Raw genomic sequence first — 23,816 nt, 5'->3', positions numbered from 1 at the left:
TGTTACGTGCTGGCCAACCCCCTGTCCAAGTCGCAGGCCCGGATGCCTCGTTCACTGCACCTGGACCTTCGCAAGCACCATCAGCGACCACATCAACTTCTGTGTCCCAGCTCAGTGTACAAATGTCCATACCCCGGGCATTTGAACGCAAGCGCAAATACCCAGCCACCCATTCACAGGCCATAGCACTAAATGTGCAGCTTTCCAAATTACTGGCCCTGGAAGTGTTGCCATTTAGGCTTGTTAACACTGAGGCCTTCCGCAGCCTGATGTCGGCAGCCGTCCCGGGTTTACGCAGTCCACAGCAGCCACTATTTTTCAAGGTGTGCCGTGCCCGCCTTACACCAACATGTGTCCCGTTACATCACACATGCCCTGACTAATGCAGTTACTGGGAAGGTCTACTTAACCACTGACACATGGACAAGTGCATTCGGCCAGGGACGCTACATTTCCCTAACGGGACACTGGGTGAATTTTGTGGAGGGCGGGAGCGAGTAATACTCTGGGATGGCACAGGTGCTATCAAAGCCAAGGATTGAGGGCCCTACGTCAATCAGGGTTTCCGCCAGCACCTACATTAGTGGCTCTGACCCCCACTTCTCCTCCTCCACTTCCACCTCCGAATTATCCGCGTGCAGCACCGGTCAGTCATCAGTTGGTAGCTGGAAGAAGTGTTGCACTTCTAGATGTGGTAGGCAATAACAAGTGCTCGGAGGCACCAAATGAGTAATCATATGTCCTACCACAAACCGGGGGGGTTCCAGTGCACATCCAAGAATCCAGGAAGGAAAGCAAAAAACATCTATCCCTGGGCTAGATGATGATGTGGTATTGAAGGACAGGGTGGGCAAAGAACTGTCTCTAATATTGCCCTACAGGGGGGTGCAATTCTGGCCCTGGTAGCCTAACCACAGACCACCAGCCCTGATAAGAGCGACCCCGTCTGAAACCTTACCCTATATAAAAAAGGGTCCTAGTAAGGCCCTAGGCCCTAGGCCCCTGACTTCCAGGTGATCACTATATAGATCTGTGTGTTTTTGACTCATTATAAAAGTATATTATAAGTATACTATATATGATCTAACTAACTATCTAATGTAATGACACAGCAAAGCACAGAACACAGCAATAACACTGCTGTCTCTCTCAGAACTGCTGGCTGCTGGTGAGGTTCTTATATAGTAAAGGGGTAGGCAACTTTCCTATTGGTTGTTAGGAATGTTGCTAAGCTCAGACGAAGATATTACAGCCTTCTCATTGGCCCACAAGTAAGAAGCAGGGAGGGATCATGGGTTCAGATGAAAAAAATCTAGAATATTTGGGAATACGAATATAAAGCACTACATTCTACATCTTTGCGAATTCTCGAAGTGGCGATATTCGCGATTAAAATTCACAATTTGAATATTCACGATCAACACTAATTATAAGGGGTCAGTTTTTGTACTAGCAGACATTATAAAAGGATATATTTTATACTGGCACACATAATAAAGGAATTTTTGGAATGGCACACATTACAAGGGGGCATTTTTTTGTACTGGTACAACATAATAAGGGAACATTTTTTGAACTAGTATACATTACAATGGGGTACTTTAGTACTGGAACACTTATAGCGAGATATCTTTGTACTGGCACACTTTAAGGCTACTTTCACACTAGCGTTCGATCGGATCCGTTCTGAACGCTCATATTAATGCAGACGGTGGCTCCGTTCAGAACGGATCCGTTTGCATTACCATGAACAAAAAAATAAAAAAATTTTTTTTTTGTTCATGATAGTGCAAACGGATCTGTTTTGACTTTACATTGAAAGTCAATGGGGGACAGATCCGTTTGAAAATTGAGCCATACTGTGTCAACTTCAAACGGATCCGTCCCCATTGACTTACATTGTAAGTCTGGACGGATCCGTTTGCCTCCGCACGGCCAGGCGGACACCCGAACGTCTCCGTTCGGAGACGCTTGTGAGAGCCTTTAAACGGAACTCACAAGCGGAGCCCCGAACGCAAGTGTGAAAGTAGCCTAAAGGAGTTTTTTTTTGTACTAGCACTGATTTAAAAGGGGCATGTTTACTACTAGTACACATCATAAGGGGATATTTTTTTTTTCTACTGGCACATAATAAGGGGATATGTTTTGTTCTGGCCCACATTATGGGGAGGGGGGGTTGTACTGGCAAGCATTATAAGATGAGCCTTTTTTGTACTAGCACACATTACAAGGGGGTATTTTTGTACTGGCACACATTAAAAGAGGGTAAAGGGGTGGTCTTGTAACGGGACACATTATAAGGAGAATTATTTCTACTGGGGACACTATAGGGGACACTTCTAAGGCACATTGGGGGATATTATTACCATTGAGAGCATTAGTACCAGAGGATTAGTACCATTGGTGGGACTTTTGGAAGCACTGTTACTGTGGAGACACCTTGGCACAGTATTACCTTAGAATAATTATTTTGTGGGACAATATATTTGTGGCACTATTACTAGTGCTGATTAGTGATGAGCGGCAGGGGTCATATTCGAATTTGCAATATTTCACGAATATTTTGTAGAATATTCGTCGAATAGATTCACAAATTAGAATATTCGTTATATTCTACGATTTTTTTACTCGAAAAATCGACAAGGTAATGATCGTGTAATATGCAAATTTTCGTAATGCGAAATTTTAGTAATGCTAATTTTTATTGCAAATTTTTCAACTCACAACTATTAGACAAAGAAGATTATAGCACTATATTAGCTCAATTGCTCTATATTCATTTTTTTCCCAAATATTCGCTATATTGCTATAACTTAGTTTTTTCGAATATTCGTAATATTCTAAAACAAGAATATATAGCAATATAGCGAATATTCGAAAAAACAAATATAAAGCAATGTAGCTAATATAGTGCTATAATCTTCTTTGTCTAATAGTTGTAATTTTTCTCCAATCTGAACTTGAGATGAGAAAAAAATTACAACTATTAGACAAAGAAAATTATAAAAATAGCAACTATAAAAAAAATTATTATAGCACTATATTAGCTAAATTGCTCTATATTTGTTTGTTTGTTTTTTTTTTCGAATATTCGCTATAGTGCTATATATTCTTGTTTTAGAATATTACGAATATTCAAAAAAACTAAGTTATAGCAATATAGCGAATATTTGGAAAAAAAGGAATATAGAGCAATTTAGCTAATATAGTGCTATAATCATTTTTATTAATAGTTGTAATTTTTTTCTCATCTGAAGTTCAGATTGGAAAAAAATTACAACTATAAAAAAAAGATTATAGCACTATATTAGCTAAATTGCTCTATATTCTTTTTTTTTTGAATATTCGCTATATTGCTATATATTCTTGTTTTAGAATATTACGAATATTCGAAAAAACAAAGTTATAGCAATATAGCGAATATTTGGTAAAAAAGGAATATAGAGCAATTTAGCTAATATAGTGCTATAATCTTCTTTGTCTAATAGTTGTAAGTTGAAAAATTTGCAATAAAAATTTGCATTGCTAAAATTTGCATTGCGGAAATTTGCATATTACACGATCATTACCTTGCCGATTTTTTGAGAAAAAAAATCGTAGAATATAACGTATATTCTAATTTGCGAATATATTTAACGAATATTCTTCAAAATATTCGCGAAATATCGCAAATTCGAATATGACCCCTGCCGCTCATCACTAACTATTACTGTAAGATTTGTTGGGCACACTTATTTTTCACAGCACCATGTGTCAATAGTTATTAAGACACTATCTGTTTCTGCAGTATAGTATTGGGAGCACAGTGGGCACAGTATTAAGGGTGGCAGGATGGGTTGTTCAGAAGGTGGCGGTGATTGAAAAGTAGGAAATTAAGATGTCTGTGTGTCAAACTATGCAGAGACAAGACATGACTGAAATAAGTCATTAAGGTGTTCTGCTATGAATGGAGAAGATGAGGAAAGAATACAGTACATCTACATCAGAGGAGACATCACTGGGTGTAAGTATGTGGTGTTGTATTCTCCTGTATGTTTGGCAGTGTGGAATGTAATTTCATCCATCATGGGTCCTAATGTGCTGCATGCTTTACTGATCTCTCTTTCAAATCTAAAGGAACTGCTGACAGAAGCTTAGAATAGAAGCTGACAACAGGTGACAATAGCATTTTTGTCATAGGTTGTCACTCAGCTTTCTCAGTTCTTGAGGTGCATTATACGTGTCAGAAAGCTTTTTCAACCATTGGGAGAACATTAAAGCTTGTATTTTTCCCAGTTTTTGAAGGGGAGCTCATATCTAGTGTGTGGTCCCCTCCAACAGTGTGTCACATTATTCTAATATATTGGGTGAAATTATGAAATTCGTACACTGGCTTTCTATGTGCCGGTGGGGGGCACTTTTTTGATGTTCGCCCTGTTGGCCCATATTTCCTAGAAACTGCCCTGTATCTCTTATTCTCACTCTCTCTCATCTCAATATCATCTTCAGAATATCTGACCATGTATCACAAGCTACATACCAGTTCCTGCAGCCAATCTTGGTTTTTTCATTATGATTATATATCTTGTCATTATAAAAACAGGTACATCGATTACTAGGCACGCATCCTCCTTTGCCATCAGCGAGTGTATTTCGAGGACATACACAACCGGAGACACACTCATTGCTGTACTGTGAGATAAAATAACAAATAATATTGAGCTATACTACAAATATAAACCCAATACATATATAAACCTCTGTTTATTAAGTGCGTTACTGTTAAAAGGGTTACGCCATAAACTACTTTTTACTTTATCATTTACTCTACCTCCCATTCCTCATTTGCACTTTTATCTATCATGCTTAAATCCTACTTCATGGTTTGTCATGTGTTTGTCATGCCTTAGAACAGCGGGATGTGTCCTGCTGATGCAGTATCCCAGAGTAGGGTACTTTCAAATTGTTATTGTTACTTAATTTTATTTAATGTTTTGTAATGTTTCACCATAGTTATGTATAGATCTGTCAGGGTTAATTATCCTGGCTCTGATCCCTGCAGGATGTTAGATATTTATCTAGGTCTTCCTCTAGTCCAGGCATGTCCAAACTGCGGCCCTCCAGCTGTTGCAAAACTACAACTCCCAGCATGCCTGGATAGCTTACAGCTATTAGGGCATGCTGGAAGTTGTAGTTTTGCAACAGCTGGAGGGCCGCAGGTTGGACATGCCTGCTCTAGTCTGTTTTTCAGTAGAGGAAGAGAGAGCTGTGAAATGTACTGCACATCTCACAGGACTAGACCGAAGTTCCAGAGAATCACCATCTCGGATGATTATGTGCTCAGAGAAAGACTTCACTATTTTTACAGTATTCCAGGAAAATAGAAAGATTCAAGAAGGTCCAGAATCTGCAAGGCTGAGCATTGGCTTTAGTCAGTAAGGTATTTGCTGTTTAAGCCTAATGGAGACTTGCCAAAACACCCTTCACACTTCACACTTGGACATAGCCTGGACAGTTCATATATATTTTCTGGATTTATATATATATATATATATATATATATATATATATGAACTGTCCAGGCTATGTCCAAGTGTGAAGTGTGAAGGGTGTTTTGGCAAGTCTCCATTAGGCTTAAACAGCAAATACCTTACTGACTAAAGCCAATGCTCAGCCTTGCAGATTCTGGACCTTCTTGAATCTTTCTATTTTCCTGGAATACTGTAAAAATAGTGAAGTCTTTCTCTGAGCACATAATCATCCGAGATGGTGATTCTCTGGAACTTCGGTATAGTGAATATAAAAAGTCTACACACCCCTGTAAAAATGTCAGGTTTCTGTGCTGTAAATCATTTCAGAACTTTTTCCACCTTTAATGTGACCTATACACTGTACCACTCAATTGAAAAACAAACTTAAATCTTTTAGGTGGAGGGAAGAAAACAAAAACAAAACATAAAATAATGTGGTTGCATAAGTGTGCACACCCTCTTATAACTGGGGATGTAGCTGTGTTCAGAATTAAGCAATCACATTCAAAATCGTGTTAAATAGGAGTCAGCATACACCTTCCATCATTTAAAGTGCCTCTGATAAACACCAAATAAAGTTCAGCTGCTCTAGTTGATCTTTCCTGAAACATTCTTAGTTGCATCCCACAGCAAAAGCCATGGTCCACAGAGAGCTTGCAAAGCATCAGAGGGATCTCATTGCTAAAAGGTTTCAGTCAGGAGATGGGTACAAAAGAATTTCCAAGGCATTAGATATACCATGGAACGCAGTGAAGACAGTCATCATCAAGTGGAGAACATATGGTACAACAGTGACATTACCAAGAACTGAACGTCCCTCCAAAATTGATGAAAAGACGAGAAGAAAACTGGACTGGGAGGCTACCAAGGGGCCTACAGCAACATTAAAGGAGCTGCAGAAATATCTGGCAAGTACTGGCTGTGTGGTACATGTGACAACAATCTCCCGTATTCTTCATATGTCTGGGCTATGGGGTAAAGTGGCAAGACGAAAGCCTTTTCTTTCAAAGAAAAACATCGAAGCCAGGCTAAATTTTGCAAAAACACATCTGAAGTCTCCCAAAAGCATGTGGGAAAAGGTGTTATGGTCTGATAAAACCAAGGTTGAACTTTTTGGCCAAATTCCAAAAGATATGTTTGGCAAAAAAACAACACTGCACATCAGCAAAAGAACACCATACCCGCAGTGAAGCATGGTGGTGGCAGCATCATGCTTTGGGGCTGTTTTTTCTTCAGCTGGAAGTCAGGCCTTAGTTAAGCTAGAGGGAATTATGAACAGTTCCAAATGCCAGTCAATATCGGCACAAAACCTTCAGGCTTCTGTTAGAAAGCTGAACATGAAGAGGAACTTCATCTTTCAGCATGACAACGACCCAAAGCATACATCAAAATCAAGAAAGTAATGGTTTCACCAGAAGAAGATTAAAGTTTTGGAATGGCCCAGTCAGAGCCCAGACCTGAATCCGATTGAAAATCTGTGGGGTGATCTGAAGAGGGCTGTGCACAGGAGATGCCCTCACAATCTTACAGATTTGGAGTGTTTTTGCCAAGAAGAGTGGGCAAATCTTGCCAAGTCAAAATATGCCCAAAAAGAGTGCTCTAATAAAATCAAAAGGTGCTTCAACAAAGTATTTGTTTAAGGGTGTGCATATTATTTATTTAACATATTATTTAATTTTTATATTTTTTTCTACCTAAAAGATTTCAGTTTGTTTTTCAATTGAGTGCTACAGTTTATAGGTCACATTAAAGGTGGAAAAAGTTCTGAAATGATTTATCTTTGTCTAATTTTTTTACATTACAGAAACCTGACATTTTAACAAGGGTGTGTAGACTTTTTATATCTACTGTATATACGGATCTAGCAGGTTTAACACACATGCTTTATGAGATATGTTATCTAAACTAAATGCAACTAAATGTGTTAAGCAATTGCTTTTCAATGACTTTTGTTTCAAGATAACGCGATGAGTTAAGAAATTTGAGTTAAGAGTGTGTGTGTTACCCCTGCTACATCTGTATATATATATATATATATATATATATATATATATATGCGTTGTTAAATGAGTTGTAGGGCACCTGTGTCCAGAGCTCAAGGAGCTTGTGTCCACTCCAATATGCCATGAAAAGGTGACTCATAGACAGACACCACTCCCTGGAAAGAGGAATTGATGAACGCAGTACCAATAGTGAACTATCATGGACAGATAACGGTCTGGTGTAAAAGGATAAAATCGGTGGTGGTGAAGGGGCACCACATTCCTGTAGGGTGGAAAATACAGGGCCAAGGGTGTGGCCCAAAGGAGAGGGTAGAAAGCACAAAATAGTGAATGATGCTGGTAACAATAAATTGTTACAATTGTGTTAATAATGGAACCAATAATACAATTAATAGAACTCACTTTACTAGGGAGGATGTCTGGAGGATAAAGCTCAAGACACCTTCAGACAGAGCCCCCTGGCTGGATTCGCTTTTAGAATGATAGGAATGATGGCAGCAGGAGGTCCAGCTTCTGATCGATATTCCTTTACTCAATAAACACACGTGTGATAGTTCACTATTGGTACTGATTTTATCATTTCCCCTTTTCAGGGAGTGGTGCCTGTCTGTGTTGCCTACCCATTTATATTCCTTCCATTCCAACTCATCTTTCTCTGGAGAACACTTTTTACCTTCCTAGCGTCAAGCCTGTTTTTTTTGTTTTTTTGCTACATTATATATTCTGGGTAGCCACCCAAAATATATTTTGAATAATCCTCTTTTTTTTTTTGTATTTTCTCCTATTTTAGGGCACCTGACAGAGACCTGTCTCCTTTTGCCCACACCCTGCCCACTTTTGCACTTGTGGCAAAATTGGTGTAGAGCTGTGTTGTAAATGTGCAACGACACATTTGAATGGCCTCCAATGTTTTATTTTTTATGTTGAGTTTTAAAATGTGTTTTATTGCATATCGTTTGATTGCAGAACATGTATACACTGGCATTTATTGGGAACAAACGTTCATACAAAAGTTTGATTGGTGAACATTGCCTCATGTACAGTAAGTGGCCCTAAGTGTGACTAAGGGCTCTTTCACACCTGCGTTCTTTTCTTCCGGCATAGAGTTCCGTCGTCGGGGCTCTATGCCGGAAGAATCCTGATCAGTTTTATCCTAATGCATTCTGAATGGAGAGAAATCCATTCAGGATGCATCAGGGTGTCTTCAGTTCAGGACCGGAACGTTTTTTGGCAGGAGAAAATACCGCAGCATGCTGCGCTTTTTGCTCCGGCCAAAAATCCTGAACACTTGCCGCAAGGCCGGATCCGGAATTAATGCCCATTGAAAGGCATTAATCCGGATCCGGCCTTAAGCTAAACGTCGTTTCGGTGCATTGCCGGATCCGACGTTTAGCTTTTTCTGAATGGTTACCATGGCTGCCGGGACGCTAAAGTCCTGGCAGCCATGGTAAAGTGTAGGGGGGAGCAGTATACTTACCGTCCGTGCGGCTCCCGGGGCGCTCCAGAGTGACGTCAGGGCGCCCAACGCGCATGGATGACGTGATCACATGGCACGTCATCCATGCGCATGGGGCGCTCTGACGTCATTCTGGAGCGCCCCGGGAGCCGCACGGACGGTAAGTATACCGCCCCCCCGCTCCCCACTACTACTATGGCAACCAGGACTTTAATAGCGTCCTGGCTGCCATAGTAACACTGAAAGCATTTTGAAGACGGATCCGTCTTCAAATGCTTTCAGTTCACTTGCGTTTTTCCAGATCCGGCGTGTAATTCCGGCAAATGGAGTACACGCCGGATCCGGACAACGCAAGTGTGAAAGAGCCCTTAGCACATAGTTCCATGCTTATGGAGTCTTGTTGACGTTGTGTTTTAGAGCATTGAAATGCTGTGGTCAGCTTCATAAAAAATGAATTAACTCTCATGGATAACATTGCCAACATTTGTGGGGAATTTATCAAGCCCTGCACTCCAGAATTTTGTTTTCAAAAAGTTACAAAATAGGGCTTTGTGACTTTTTGTGTTCATTTTTACACCACTCACTCCAGTCGTGTGCCAGTTGTGAAAGTAGTTATGATTAGCTATGTTAATGAGTTTCATTCACTGGGACTTTTAGAAAAAGTCGTAATTTGCACACATTCATGCATGAGCCCTTAAAGAGGTTTTCTGTGATTTTGAAACTGATGAGCTAACCTCAGGACAGGTCATCAGTATTTGATCAATAGCGGTCTTACACCCCCCAATCAGCTATTTGAGAAGGCATCTGAGTTCCTGTGAGCTCCACAGCCTTCTCTGTGCTTACCAAGGGAGGATAGGTCATCAGTAGCTAAATGCCTGAAAACTCCTTTAACCCTTTCATTCTCAGTGTTTACACCATTCTCAAGTGTTTACACCTTTCTTACCAGGCCAATGTTTCAATTGTAGCAATGGGACTATCTAGCTGCAAATAACGATTTAATTTCTGAACCTACATGTATTTAATATTATTTTTTGCAGGACACATTAGGATACTTTCACACTAGTGTTATTGCTGGATCTGTTACTAATAATACAACCATCTGCATCCGTTATGAACGGATCCGGTTGTATTATCTTTAACAGAGCCAAGACGAATCTGTCAGGAAATCCACTATTGTGTCAGAGAAAACGGATCCATCCCCATTGACTTGCATTGTGGATCCGTTTTGCTCTGCATCCCAGGACGGAAAGGAAACCGCAGCATGCTGCAGTTTGTTCTCTGGTTTGAGAACAGAACGGAATAAATTTTGAAGCATTCCATTCTGTTCAGTTACGTTTTGTCCCCATTGACAATGAATGGGGACAAAACGGAAGCATTTTCTTTCCCGGTATTGAGACCCCATGACGGTTCTCAATACCGGAAAATAGAAAAGCTAGTGTGAAAGTAGCTTAAGACTTTTCTTTTGTGCTATAATATAATATTAAAAAAAAAATTAAGGAAAACTGAAAATTATGAAAAAAAATATTTACAAAAAATTTCTGAAACCATTACTGTATGTTAGTACTGTGAAAATTGATGCTACTTGTGTACAGATGGTGTACAGTGCCAAAACATTAGAAGCGCCTTCAAAGTAACTATTTTTATTTATTGTTGCTCCCTCCTAAGGAATTAATCTTGGAGAAATTTGGAAATTTTAAGCTTTTGGCTTTTTTTATTGCTTTGTAAATAAAAAAAATGCTTTTTATATTAACGTAGTCTGCTATACTACTGCTAAAACAAATAACTCTAGGTATAACTTAAAAAAATATATTTGACTTTTTTATTTTTATTTATTTTTTTAGTTCTTTTAGGAAAAAAGTGAATTAGCATCTTCCTGCCACAGTCAGGGCCGGACAGGGTTAATTCACAGACAGCAGGATCACAGCTAATTTTAAAATACGCAGGGGTTGCATTCACATCATGGATCTTAGCTAAGCATGCCCTGCTTTTCATATTGGCTGGTCACCGGGGTCATTACTGTGATTTCAACTGTCTAATTACAGTGCGGTGACATCAATCTGCAGTGGCAATGGGAGCCAACAGATCATAATGTAACCTGTCGTTTTTATACAGTGGGTTACAGTTAACGGTTTAGCACTCCGACCTATAAAGTCATACGGTGGAAAACAAGTGGTTAAAGATGCACCGAATGAAATAATGTATGATGTTTGATAAACTTGGCACAATGTATGCCAACATAGGATTAAAAACAATTGACCATTGTGTAAAATTGTAGAAGGCAGCTACTGAGAACTGATGTTGCACATATAAAGTAGATGGGGAAGATTTACTGATATGATCCAAAAGATTGTCAACTTTAAATGGATCTGTGCCAAATTTATCACAGGGGCTTGTGCTGGATGATAAATGTGTTGCATATTTAGACCATCTAGTTTGACTTTACATCAACAGTTTTTTGGCTTAGTTGACTATGAAAAATGTGCCAAGTCTTTGGTCATTTTAAGTGCATTGTGTCACATTCAAGGCCATGCCCCTTTTCTGTGAAGCCACATCCCCTTTTTGGATGAGGTAGAAAGGTTGTCTAAAAGTGTCTAAAACAATAAACAATTTTGAAAAGTAGATCTGCCCCAGAGTGTCATAACTTCAAGCTCCCAGGCCCCTACACAACAAGATACAGCGATGAGCGAATTTCTGGAAATTCTATTCAACTTAGATACCTGATTCAGTAGAACCCAATTCAATTCTAAACTCCCTCTATTTTTCACTTTCTCTCTACTTCCAAGTAATGCTGGAACCCTTTATAGTTACCATCTGGAGATATATGTATGTTTCTTACACAACATTATATTTAAATGACATTTTATATTTAATATATACTCACACAGTCTACATTTAAATTATGACAGCTCTGTAAACACTCGATTCCTGTAGCGTCCAAGGGTTCCCGAGAACAATTAAAGTAGACCATGGGTTGTGTACAATCTAAAATGTAATAGGAATACATGAGAATATTTGATTTTATAAATTATTGTCATAATCCTTAATGTTAAGTCACAAACCTTTTTTTCATTTTCATCTCTCTTACTAGAAATTCTCATACAAGAAATTCTTACTTACTGTACCTGGCCCTGCTTACTTTCTCATCAAGTTCATTAAAATGTCAGCACCCAGCCTAGAGTGGTGTCATGACCCTGTTTTTTCGCTATAAAGTAATACTCCCTTTATAACATATTACAGAATACATCAGAAGTTTATTTTTAAAGTGTACCTGGGTTTTTTCAGATTATTATCTAAAATGGTCTAAAATTATGTTAAGTAACACCATAATATACTTGTATAGGGTTCAGGGCTTGTTTTTGGTGACAGAGCTTTGTACCTATTTAGATTTTAAAAAAATTTAATCTTATGAATTCCAATCCCCATACAGGAGTGTAGATAGGGTTTTTCTTATAGGAAGCTTTTGGAAAGCCATTGGTAGGTGGAAAGTTCATTTTAAAATGCAGTTACATGTATAGTTTTATGTGTTCAATATGCAGGTCTCAATAAAATCACTTTTTCCCAGTAAGTTTTAGTAATATACCAAAGGGTTTGAAATACTCTACGCTCAAGAAAATTCTGACTTTGTTATCATGAGCCTGACGATATGTTTAAGACCACTTGAAAAATGACAAAAAACTCATATTTTACATTCTTGGATCTTAACAAGGTTCCAAGTAGAGCTTCAAGATGTAACAAGAAGTAATGAGAGTGAGACAAAACATTTTTTGAGCATTCAATTAATTGAAAATAATGATTAAACTGAAACAGGCTGTTTGTCAGCTGATCCAAATTTTAGGACCACATGCCTTTAAAAGGCCAAATCTGTGCAAAGATGTGGATTCATTGTCATTTTCTGTCAGGTAGTCACACGTGATGGCAAAGGCAAAAAACCTCTCCCTTTTTGAACGTGGTCGGGTTGTTGAACTGCATAAGCAGGGTCTCTCACAGAGCACCGTCGCTGCTGAGGTGGGACGCAGTAAGACAGTCATTTGGAATTTCTTAAATGACCTGAGGGTTATGGAACAAAAAAGTCAAGTGGAAGACCCAACAAAAATGTAATCAGTACTGAGCCGGAGGATCCAATTGACTGTCCGTCAAGACACTGGACGATCCTCGACCCAAATTAAGGCCCTTACTGGTGCTGACTGCAGCCCCATAACCATCAGACGGCATCTGAGACTAAAGGGCTTCAAAAACAAAAAACCTCTTCAAAGACCTCATCTCCTTGAACGCCACAGAACTGCTCATTTGGACTTTGCAAGAGAGCACCAAACATGGGACATTCAAAGGTAGAAGAAAGTTTTATTCTCTGATGAGAAAATATGTAACCTTGATGGTCCTGATGGTTTCCAACATTACTGGCATGACAAGCAGATCCCACCTGAGATGTTTTCTACGCACCACAGTGGAGGAGGCGCCATAATGGTCTGGGGTGCTTTTTCCTTCAGGGGAACAATAGAGCTTCAGGAAGTGCAGTGGCATCAAACGGCCGCTGGCTATGTCCAGATGTTGCAGAGAGCATTCCTCATGACTGAGGGCCCTCGTCTGTGTGGTAACGACTGTGTTTTTCAAAAGGACAACGCTACAGTACACAATTCCCGCAGGACAAGGGACTTCTTTCAGGAGAATAACATCACTCTTTTGGCCCATCCTGCGTGTTCCCCTGATATAAATCCAATTGAGAACCTTTGGGGGTGGATGGCAAGGGAAGTTTACAAAAATGGACAACAGTTCCAGACAGTAGATGGCCTTCGTGCGTCCGTCTTCACCACTTGGAGAAATGTTCCCACTCACTTCATGGAAACGCTTGCATCCAAACATGCCGAAACAAATTTTGGAAGTGATAAACAATAACGGCAGAGCTACTCATTACTGAGTTCATGTTTGGAAGTTGGATTTCTGTTTTGGGGGGGTTTAGTTTTTTTTTGGAGGTGTGGTCCTAAACTTTTGATCAGCTGAAAAACAGCCTGTTTCAGTATATTTGTTGTTTTCATTAAATCGAATGCTCAAAAAATGTTTTTGTCTCACTCTCATTTCTTCTTGTTGCATGTTGAAGCTCTACTTGGAACCCTGTTAAGATCCAGACATGCTAAATATGATTTTTTGCCATTTTTCAAGTGGTCTTAAACTTTTGATCAGGACTGTATTACATATACATTAGTGGTCAAAGGAGTTTCCCAAAACCCCCAACATTTAAATAAAAGCAGGGATTGTTATAAAATAACAAAAGAAAACCTACTCACTTGTCCACTTCCCTTCCATTACATCATTTCACAAAAGTCTGTTTTCAGTGCTAGAGTGATGATGTCTCAAACTACCCCAGACAGTCACACACCTTAAATGGGTTGTCCGAGTTATGAAAAAAAATAATATAGCACTGAAAATCTGATATATAACTGAGCTAAGCAAGTTTTATGCAAAAAACATATATATTTTTCCTCATTTCCCTGGTTCTTTTCTGGGCCTTTGTTTACACGCAGTAAAAACAATCTCTGCCCCTCCCCCTGCACTGTTAAGAGAGTGAATACAAGAGCTGCCCTGAGTGACATGTCTGCCTGCTGGGAGACTCTGCAGCATGTTGTATGTGTAGGACTGCAAGTCCCAGCTGTATAATGACACTGCTAAGGGAGTGGATACAAGAGCTGCCCTGAGTGCTGGAAGACTCTGCAGCATGTTGCATGTGTAGGACTACATGTCCCACCTGTATAATGACACTGCTAATACACACAGGATCTTCCCCCTACCTTTTTGTGTAATGCTCTCTCTAAGATAACAGCTCCAGTGCCCAGAATTGTCCCTGCCTGCAGAGCTGTGCAGCTGAAGGGGTTAAGAATCCTAGCAAAGAGTAGACGGCAGTGAAGGGGGCGTGGCCAGCACAGTGACGTCTCGTTTACAGGCTTGTAAACAACCTTTATCAGAGCAGGGAGAGAAGCTGACATCACAGGTCATGTGACCCTCAGTGAAATCTGAGAAACCAGCCACAGGAGATAAAGTGATTGAATTGGAAAGCTGTTACATTTGCTTAGGTAGGAACATAGAAAGAGCAAAAAAATAACTCGGATAACCCCTTTAATGGTCACGTGCAGTTATCAGGAATGTAATTGTGGCAACTCTCCTCCAGCTAAAGAGATGATTTCCCTGACTATGTAAAACCCAATCCATAGTATCAACAGTTTTAGCTGGACAGACCAGCAATTATAACAGAAGTTATAATTAGACACAGCCCTGCAGCCGCACACATACACATAGCAAGGTGAGAAGGTGAGTGTTGCTTATGGCAAAAATTAAAGCAGTTGTACTGTATTTCAGTGAATAATGTTCATAATAGAAGTAGCAGAACAGCTAAGGACGCTATGACAGATGCATTTTTAAATGGATCCCATTGACATACAGTCAGATTTCTTTTGGGGTTATGATGATGTTTCCCTGGTCTGAACCTCCAGGTCTGGAGGTGACAGCCTAGGTAATAGGAATTTGTTATGCATTTCAGGACAAATTCGTTTTGCACCGAATGTGAATTTCCTCGCGCTTCATGGTAATGAAATGCATTTTTCCTAAAATGGCTGCTGCACGTGTTAGGACATAAAGAAAGGAACTCTGGAAAGGTGGGATCACCCATACTGACATGCATGCAGCCAATTAGCAGCCAGCCAGCCTTGTGATGTCACAGCCCTATAAATACGGCAGCCATATTAGAGTCTGCCATTCACCAGCGTACATAATGCAGGGAGAGACGTGTCTGCAGGCGTTAGGGACAGTGGTGGAAAAAATGTCATTGTGCAACAAAAAAAACACGATTTACAAGTGCACGGAAAGATTATTCAAGGTGTAGGGAAAAGATAGGGAGGATTCAATCCACAGCATTTCTGTTGAACAGGGTTTATTCATGGAGGTGACAGCCTGGGTAATAGAAATATATTCGGTTTTCATCGTTGCACTTATCTGTTGCAAAGCCTTTTTTGTGAAAAAAAAATAAAAAATTGGATCTAATTGCCGTTTAGCAGTGCAGTGAGATATTTTACAGCCCAGTTTGCCGTGTATTACTGGTTAAATACAAATATATTTGCTGTTAATGGTTGCACTTATTTGTGAAAGAGCCTTTTGTGTAAAAATAGAAAAAGATTTGGGCCTAATTGCCGTTCAGCGGTGCAGTGAGATATTTTACAGCCCAGTTTGCCATGTATTACTGGCGAAATACAAATATATTCGGTTTTCATCGTTGCACTTACCGTATTTTTCGCCCCATAAGACGCACTTTTTCTTCCCCCAAACGGGGGAGAAATGCCCCTGCGTCTTATGGGGCGAATGCTTGCCGTTTTACATCGCAAGCTGCGATGTAGATGCGAGCGGGGACTCGGGGAGGGACTGGGAGGAGGAGCTGGGGCCGGCAAAAGCGGCGGGGCGGTGCAGTCAGTGTAGTATCCCCGCCCCGCCGCTCCGGTATAGTAATATAAGATGTCATAATCATTTATTGGTTATTAAACATGCCCCCTCAGTCGTATTACTACCTTATATCCTAATCGCATCTGTAGAATTCATGCAGGCCGGGCGGGCAGCAGCAAGTCTTGTCATGTGCCTGCGCCGCCTACTTTATGAATGAAGCAGGCGGCGCAGGCAAGTGACGTCACTGAGGGACGCGCCGGCCGCCCGCCTGGCCTGCATGAATTCTACAGATGCGATTAGGATATAAGGTAGTAATAGGACTGAGGGGGCATGTTTAATAACCAATAAATGAATATAACATCTTATATTTGTATACTGGCGGCGGCGGCGCCGGGGGGGGGCGGTCGCTGCGATCTGTGGATGGCACAGTTATGGGCTGGGGGGGTCTGTGGATGTCACTGTTATGGGCTGGGGGGGTCTGTGGATGGCACATATATAACAGTGCCACCCACAGATCCCCCCAGCCCATAACAGTGCCAGCCACAGATCCCCCCCCTGTAACAGTGCCAGCCACAGATCCCCCTGTAACAGTGTCCGTCATCCACAGATCCCCCTGTAACAGTGTCCGTCATCCACAGATCCCCCTGTAACAGTGTCCGTCATCCACAGATCCCCCTGTAACAGTGTCCGTCATCCACAGATCCCCCTGTAACAGTGTCCGTCATCCACAGATCCCCCCGTAACAGTGTCCGTCATCCACAGATCCCCCCCATAACAGTGTCCGTCATCCACAGTTCCCCCCCATAACAGTGTCCGTCATCCACAGATCCCCCCCATAACAGTGTCCGTCATCCACAGATCCCCCCCATAACAGTGTCCGTCATCCACAGATCCCCCCCATGACAGTGTCCGTCATCCACAGATCCCCCCCATAACAGTGTCCGTCATCCACAGATCCCCCCCATAACAGTGTCAGTCATCCACAGATCCCCAGTAATAGTGCCATCCACAGACCACCATTAGTTCCAAACCCACCAAACACACAGCACACCTTTTTGGTTAAAAAAATTTTTTTTCTTATTTTCCTCCCCAAAAACCAAGGTGCGTCTTATGGGCCGGTGCGTCTTATAGGGCGAAAAATACGGTATCTGTTGCAAAGCCTTTTTTGTAAAAATAAAAAAAAATTGGATCTACAGGGAGTGCAGAATTATTAGGCAAGTTGTATTTTTGAGGATTAATTTTATTATTGAACAACAACCATGTTCTCAATGAACCCAAAAAACTCATTAATATCAAAGCTGAATATTTTTGGAAGTAGTTTTTAGTTTGTTTTTAGTTTTAGCTATTTTAGGGAGATATCTGTGTGTGCAGGTGACTATTACTGTGCATAATTATTAGGCAACTTAACAAAAAACAAATATATACCCATTTCAATTATTTATTTTTACCAGTGAAACCAATATAACATCTGAACATTCACAAATATACATTTCTGACATTCAAAAACAAAACAAAAACAAATCAGTGACCAATATAGCCACCTTTCTTTGCAAGGACACTCAAAAGCCTGCCATCCATGGATTCTGTCAGTGTTTTGATCTGTTCACCATCAACATTGCGTGCAGCAGCAACCACAGCCTCCCAGACACTGTTCAGAGAGGTGTACTGTTTTCCCTCCTTGTAAATCTCACATTTGATGATGGACCACAGGTTCTCAATGGGGTTCAGATCAGGTGAACAAGGAGGCCATGTCATTAGATTTTCTTCTTTTATACCCTTTCTTGCCAGCCACGTTGTGGAGTACTTGGACGCGTGTGATGGAGCATTGTCCTGCATGAAAATCATGTTTTTCTTACCTTGCAGACTTCTTCTTGTACCACTGCTTAAAGAAGGTGTCTTCCAGAAACTGGCAGTAGGACTGGGAGTTGAGCTTGACTCCATCCTCAACCCAAAAAGGCCCCACAAGCTCCTCTTTGATGATACCAGCCCAAACCAGTACTCCACCTCCACCTTGCTGTCGTCTGAGTCGGACTGGAGCTCTCTGCCCTTTACCAATCCAGCCATCTGGCCCATCAAGACTCACTCTCATTTCATCAGTCCATAAAACCTTAGAAAAACCAGTCTTGAGATATTTCTTGGCCCAGTCTTGACGTTTCAGCTTGTGTGTCTTGTTCAGTGGTGGTCGTCTTTCAGCCTTTCTTACCTTGGCCATGTCTCTGAGTATTGCACACCTTGTGCTTTTGGGCACTCCAGTGATGTTGCAGCTATGAAATATGGCCAAACTGGTGGCAAGTGGCATCTTGGCAGCTGCACGCTTGACTTTTCTCAGTTCATGGGCAGTTATTTTGCGCCTTGGTTTTTCCACACGCTTCTTGCAACCCTGTTGACTATTTTGAATGAAACGCTTGATTGTTCGATGATCACGCTTCAGAAGCTTTGCAATTTTAAGAGTGCTGCATCCCTCTGCAAGATATCTCACTATTTTTGACTTTTCTGAGCCTGTCAAGTCCTTCTTTTGACCCATTTTGCCAAAGGAAAGGAAGTTGCCTAATAATTATGCACACCTGATATAGGGTGTTGATGTCATTAGACCACACTCCTTCTCATTACAGAGATGCACATCACCTAATATGCTTAATTGGTAGTAGGCTTTTGAGCCTATACAGCTTGGAGTAAGACAACATGCATAAAGAGGATGATGTGGTCAAAATACTCATTTGCTTAATAATTCTGCACGTAGTGTAATTGCCGTTTAGCAGTGCAGTGAGATATTTTACAGCCCAGTTTGCCGTGTATTACTGGTTAAATACAAATATATTTGCTGTTAATGGTTGCAGTTATTTGTGAAAGAGCCTTTTGTGTAAAAATAGAAAAAGATTTGGGCCTAATTGCCGTTCAGCGGTGCAGTGAGATATTTTACAGCCCAGTTTGCCATGTATTACTGGCGAAATACAAATATATTAACCTTTCATGGTTGCACTTATCTGTTGAAAAGCCTTTTGTGAAAAAATAGAAAAAAATGAGGGATTCTTTGCTGATTAGCAGTGCAGTGATATATTCTAAAGCCCTGTTTGCTGTGTATTAGTGGCAAAGTAAAAAATATATCTAACATTTGGTTATTTGATCTAGCAATTTGTCAGGCAGAGAAATGCCATGCCCTGCACAGGGAAGTGGCAGAGGCCTAAATGTTTCTGGCGCAGACAGAGGTCGCAGAAGAGTAAGGGGAGGTGGCAGCAGGAGTCGCAGTGAGAGGCGTGAGCTGCCAGTGTCAGCTAGCGGTCTTGCCGTGGCCAACAACCTAGTGGTTCTTGAATAGTTGACTTGATCTGCGACTTTGTTGCAACTTAAATCAGACACACCCAGCCAAGAGTCTGTGGGTTTGTCAGACAGAACCCTTAGTTGGCATGGCCCAGGAGCAGGCTCTATGCCCTCACCTGACCTCAACCTGCCTCTGTCCTTTTTCTGTTCCCTCGACGCGAGAAGTATAATATGCTGTAAGAGGTACTAGAGGACAGTCAGCAGCTACTGGCCAGCCAAGATGTGCCGGAGACATCCGTCGCTTCCTATGCTAGGCGGGCAAGTAGTGATGAGGAGAGTGGTGTGGGAGCTGGTGTTAAGAGCGGTCAGGCTCCTGACCTAGAGACAGCTTCATCATCATCGGGAGAAGAGGGTGTCAGCTTGCCTGTGAGCCAGCGGCGGAGCCAGCAAGTCGCTAGCGTGGCTGGGAGTCAGCAGGGTGGCAGCAGTGGGAGGTCGGGAGCCAAAAGCGCCCGAGGTAGACTGCCTGCCCGGGAAGTAGTGTTGCAGGGGCTCAAGGAGGCAGCGGCGGTACCAGTCAGTCAGTGCATAGTGTTAAGGGTAAAATCACCTACTCGGCGGTGTGGCAATTTTTTTTAAAGCCGCCGGAGGAGGTGAACATGGCCGTATGTAGAATCTATGGGCAGAAGGTGAAGCGTGGCCAGGGTGCCAATGTTGTGGCCTGGTACAACCGTGGCTCATGATGTGGTGGCCCAGCTTGCCGCAGCAATTGCTGCATCACCCACTGGCACGCACCCAGTTTCTGGCAGTCAAGGCTCCACCACCTCAGCCGAAGAGAGCTGTCTGTCCTTCCCATCATCTGCCGGTCCTGATGCTCCTGCTCCTCCTTCTCCTACTCCTCATCAGTCATTCCATCAGCAATTGATCAACAAAGCGATTGCCAAGAGACAACAGTATGCGTGCACTCATCCAACAGCGCAGAAGCTGAATGTGCTCCTGTCCAAGTTGCTGGTGCTGTAGTCCCTCCCTTTCCAAGTGGTGGACTCTGCACCTTTCCGAGAACTGATGGCTTGTGCCGAGCTATGGTGGAGAGTCCCAAGCCGTCATTTCTTTGCCAAAAAGACAATACCAGCCCTGCACACACATGTAGAACAAAATGTGGGCCAGTCCTTGAGCCTGTCAGTGTCTGCCAAAGTGCACGGCAGCGCCGATGTGTGGAGCTGTAACTACGGTCAGGGACAATACATGTCCTTTATGGCCCACTGGGTGAATGTGGTTCCTGCATGGCCACACCAGCAACTTGGCCAGGTTACGACTCTTCCGCCTCCACATTGCCACGCAGGTGGTCCAGCGACAATGTCTGCCTCTGCCTCCTCATCCTCCACCGTGTCCTCAGCCTCCACTGCAGGGGCAATGTGCAGTGCCCCGCCAGCATACCACATGTGCAGGGCATGGCGGTGTCTCTCTGTTCTGCACCTCATTTGCCTGGGTGAACAGAGTCACACAGGTGAGGAACTGCTCCATGTCCTTCAGCAAGAAATCAAATCCTTGCTTTCTCCGCGAGAACTGAAAATCGGAACCATGGTGACTGACAACAGGAAGAACATTGTGTCGGCGCTGCGTCAGGGAGGGCTGAACCATGCGCCTTGCATGGCACACGTGTTTAATCTGGTTGTCAAGCGGTTCCTGAAGTCTTCCACCCATCTGCAAGACATCCTAAAAATGGACAGAGAACTTTGCATGCAATTCAGCCACTCGTACACCGCAAAGCACACTCTCATTGAGCTGCAGCGGCAGAACGGCATCCCCCAACATATGCTGATATGCCCGTTGGAATTCCGCCCTCCATATGTTGGACAGACTGTACGAACAGAGAAAGGCCATCAACGATTTCCTGATGATCCAAGCGGACAGGAGAACTCCCCTGTCTAACTTCGATGTCAGCCAGTGGCAGCTTATTCGTGACACCTGCCATTTGTTCAGGCCCTTTGAGGAGGTTATGGTATGTGTCAGTTACCAGGACTATGGGATGAATGATGTAATTCCACTGCTTCATGTCCTTGAACAGATGCTGGAAAATATGGCTGGTCAGGGGACTGGAGACGTGGTGCCTACATCTTACGGCCACATGAACCCTATGGGGGCTGGACTGGAGGAGGAAGAGGACATTGGAGCACAAGCTAGCAAAATGGGTGGTTTTGCTACACAGGTGACAGGAGAGGAGAAGCAGGATGAGCAAGAGTAAGATGAGGAAGACGAGGCAAATGACCCAAACACATTGTGGCAGTATGCAGTGGAGATGGAGGCTGGGGGTCCGTCCGAGTCACTTGCGCAAATGGCCCACTGCATGCTCACTTGGTTTTGCTACACAGGGCAGCCAAACTGGATTTGTGGCTGCAACTGGCCGAGTTTGCCCTGAAAAAGCTGTCCTGCCCAGCCAGTAGTGTGGCATCAGAGCGGGTGTTTAGTGCGGCGAGGACCATAGTTACCCCAAGAAGAACTCGCCTGTACACCCAAAATGTGGAGAGACTGACCTTTGTCAAGATGAATCAGGCATGGATCAGCCAGGATTTCGACCCACCAATTCTTGATGCAGCAGACTAGATCATCCATGGTGCCACACCAACACCTTGACAAAAGAGACGGGTTTCTTCTGGCTACCTGCCGCAGCTACTATTCTGATGCTGCCACCTGCCTGATTCCACACATCTGATGCCAAGTGCTCCTTCTTACACCCACTGTCTTCAGCAGGTACTGGTATTGCCACCCACCTACACACTATGTCACCTTGCCACTCTGTGGTCTCCTCCAGTGATGGCCAGTTTGCCGCGTTCGCCTGCGAACACATGCCGGCTGCCATTTTGACTCACCCGCCCGGCGATGCACAGGTAAGCCCTTACCTGTCCCTGCGCCGCGAGCCGGTCTGAATCAAATGCAGTCACTGGGAGCATTGGGCTGTTCTCGGAACTACCTGCTCCCGGTGACCGCATTTGATTTCAGACCGGCTCACGGCACAGGCAGGGGCTTACCTGTGCCTTTCCGGACTTGTGAGTTCAGATGGCAGCCCGCATATGTTCGCGAGCGAACACGGCATACTGGCCATCACTGGTCTCCTCATGCTGCTACTACCTCCACTCTGTGTCACCATGACACTCTGTGACCTCCTGATGCTGCCGCCTCCTCCACACTCTGTCATTGTGCCACTCTGCGGCCTACTGATGCTGTCTCCACCTCCACACTCTGTAATTGTGCCACTCTGTGGCCTCCTGATGCTGCCGCTACCTCCACACTATGTCACCTAGCCACTCTGTGGCCTCCTGATGCTGCCACCTACAGACTCTGTGATTGGCCCTCTCTGTGGTCTCCTCATGTTGCTTTCACCTCACCACTATGTCACCTTGCCACTCTGTGGTCTTCTCATGCTGCTGCCACCTCCACACTCTGTCATTGTGCCACTCTGTAGCCTCCAGATGCTGCCACTACCTACAGACTTTGTAATTGGGCCACTCTGTGGTCTCCTCATGCTGCTTTTGCCTCAGCACTATGTTGCCTTTCCACTCTGTTGTCTTCTCATGCTGCCGCCACCTACACACTCTGTAATTGTGCCACTCTGTGGCCTTCAGATGCTGCCGCCACCACCACACTAGATCATCTAGCCACTCTGTTGTCTTCTCATGTTGCCACCACCTCCACACTCTGTCATTGTGCCACTCTGCAGCCTCCTGGTGCTGCTGTCACCTACGAACTCTGTCCTTGGGCCACCCTGTGGTCTCCTCATGCTGCTTTCACCTCACCACAATGTCATAGGGCCACTCTGTGGACTTGCCAAGCTTTTCCCACTTATCCTAGTTCATTGCTGGGCCACTATTTAGCCTTTTTGGCTTGGCTGACATTATCATTTATTTGACCCTTCCTCTGATCTGTCGGGAGGAAGGTAAAATGAGATGCACAATGGATCCTGTCTGTGTAGCAGCTGTGAGGCCTGTATGGTCCCATCAGAATTGGCTTGTGATTTGGTAGCCAAAAGCAGGAGTGGGTACAAAACACAGAAGAATATTCCGTTCACGTGTCATCTTTGTTTTGGATCCACTCCTGTTTTTTTGGCATTAGCAATACTGATGGATTACTGCCTAAATGCTGACCGAGTGAAGGCGGATGCTCCACAAA

General features: G+C 43.0%; 1 protein-coding gene across 1 annotated transcript in view; it reads right to left on the bottom strand.

Moving 5' to 3' along the window:
- LOC122920024 (mucin-2-like) overlaps nt 1-23,816 on the bottom strand; it is a 354,839-nt gene that overhangs the window by 209,801 nt on the left and 121,222 nt on the right. Inside the window, exons 18-19 of the mRNA XM_044269233.1 lie at nt 11,851-11,951; nt 4,520-4,671 (exon numbers count right to left, since the gene is read on the bottom strand). Of these exons, the coding sequence (XP_044125168.1) occupies nt 4,520-4,671; nt 11,851-11,951 (253 nt within the window). The remainder of the gene's footprint in view (nt 1-4,519; nt 4,672-11,850; nt 11,952-23,816) is intronic.

This window comes from Bufo gargarizans, chromosome 10, assembly GCF_014858855.1.
Source record: "Bufo gargarizans isolate SCDJY-AF-19 chromosome 10, ASM1485885v1, whole genome shotgun sequence".
Taxonomy (NCBI): Eukaryota; Metazoa; Chordata; class Amphibia; order Anura; family Bufonidae; genus Bufo; species Bufo gargarizans.
The sequence above is the reverse complement of the archived record's forward strand: the minus strand, read 5'-3'. Positions and strand labels throughout refer to the sequence as shown.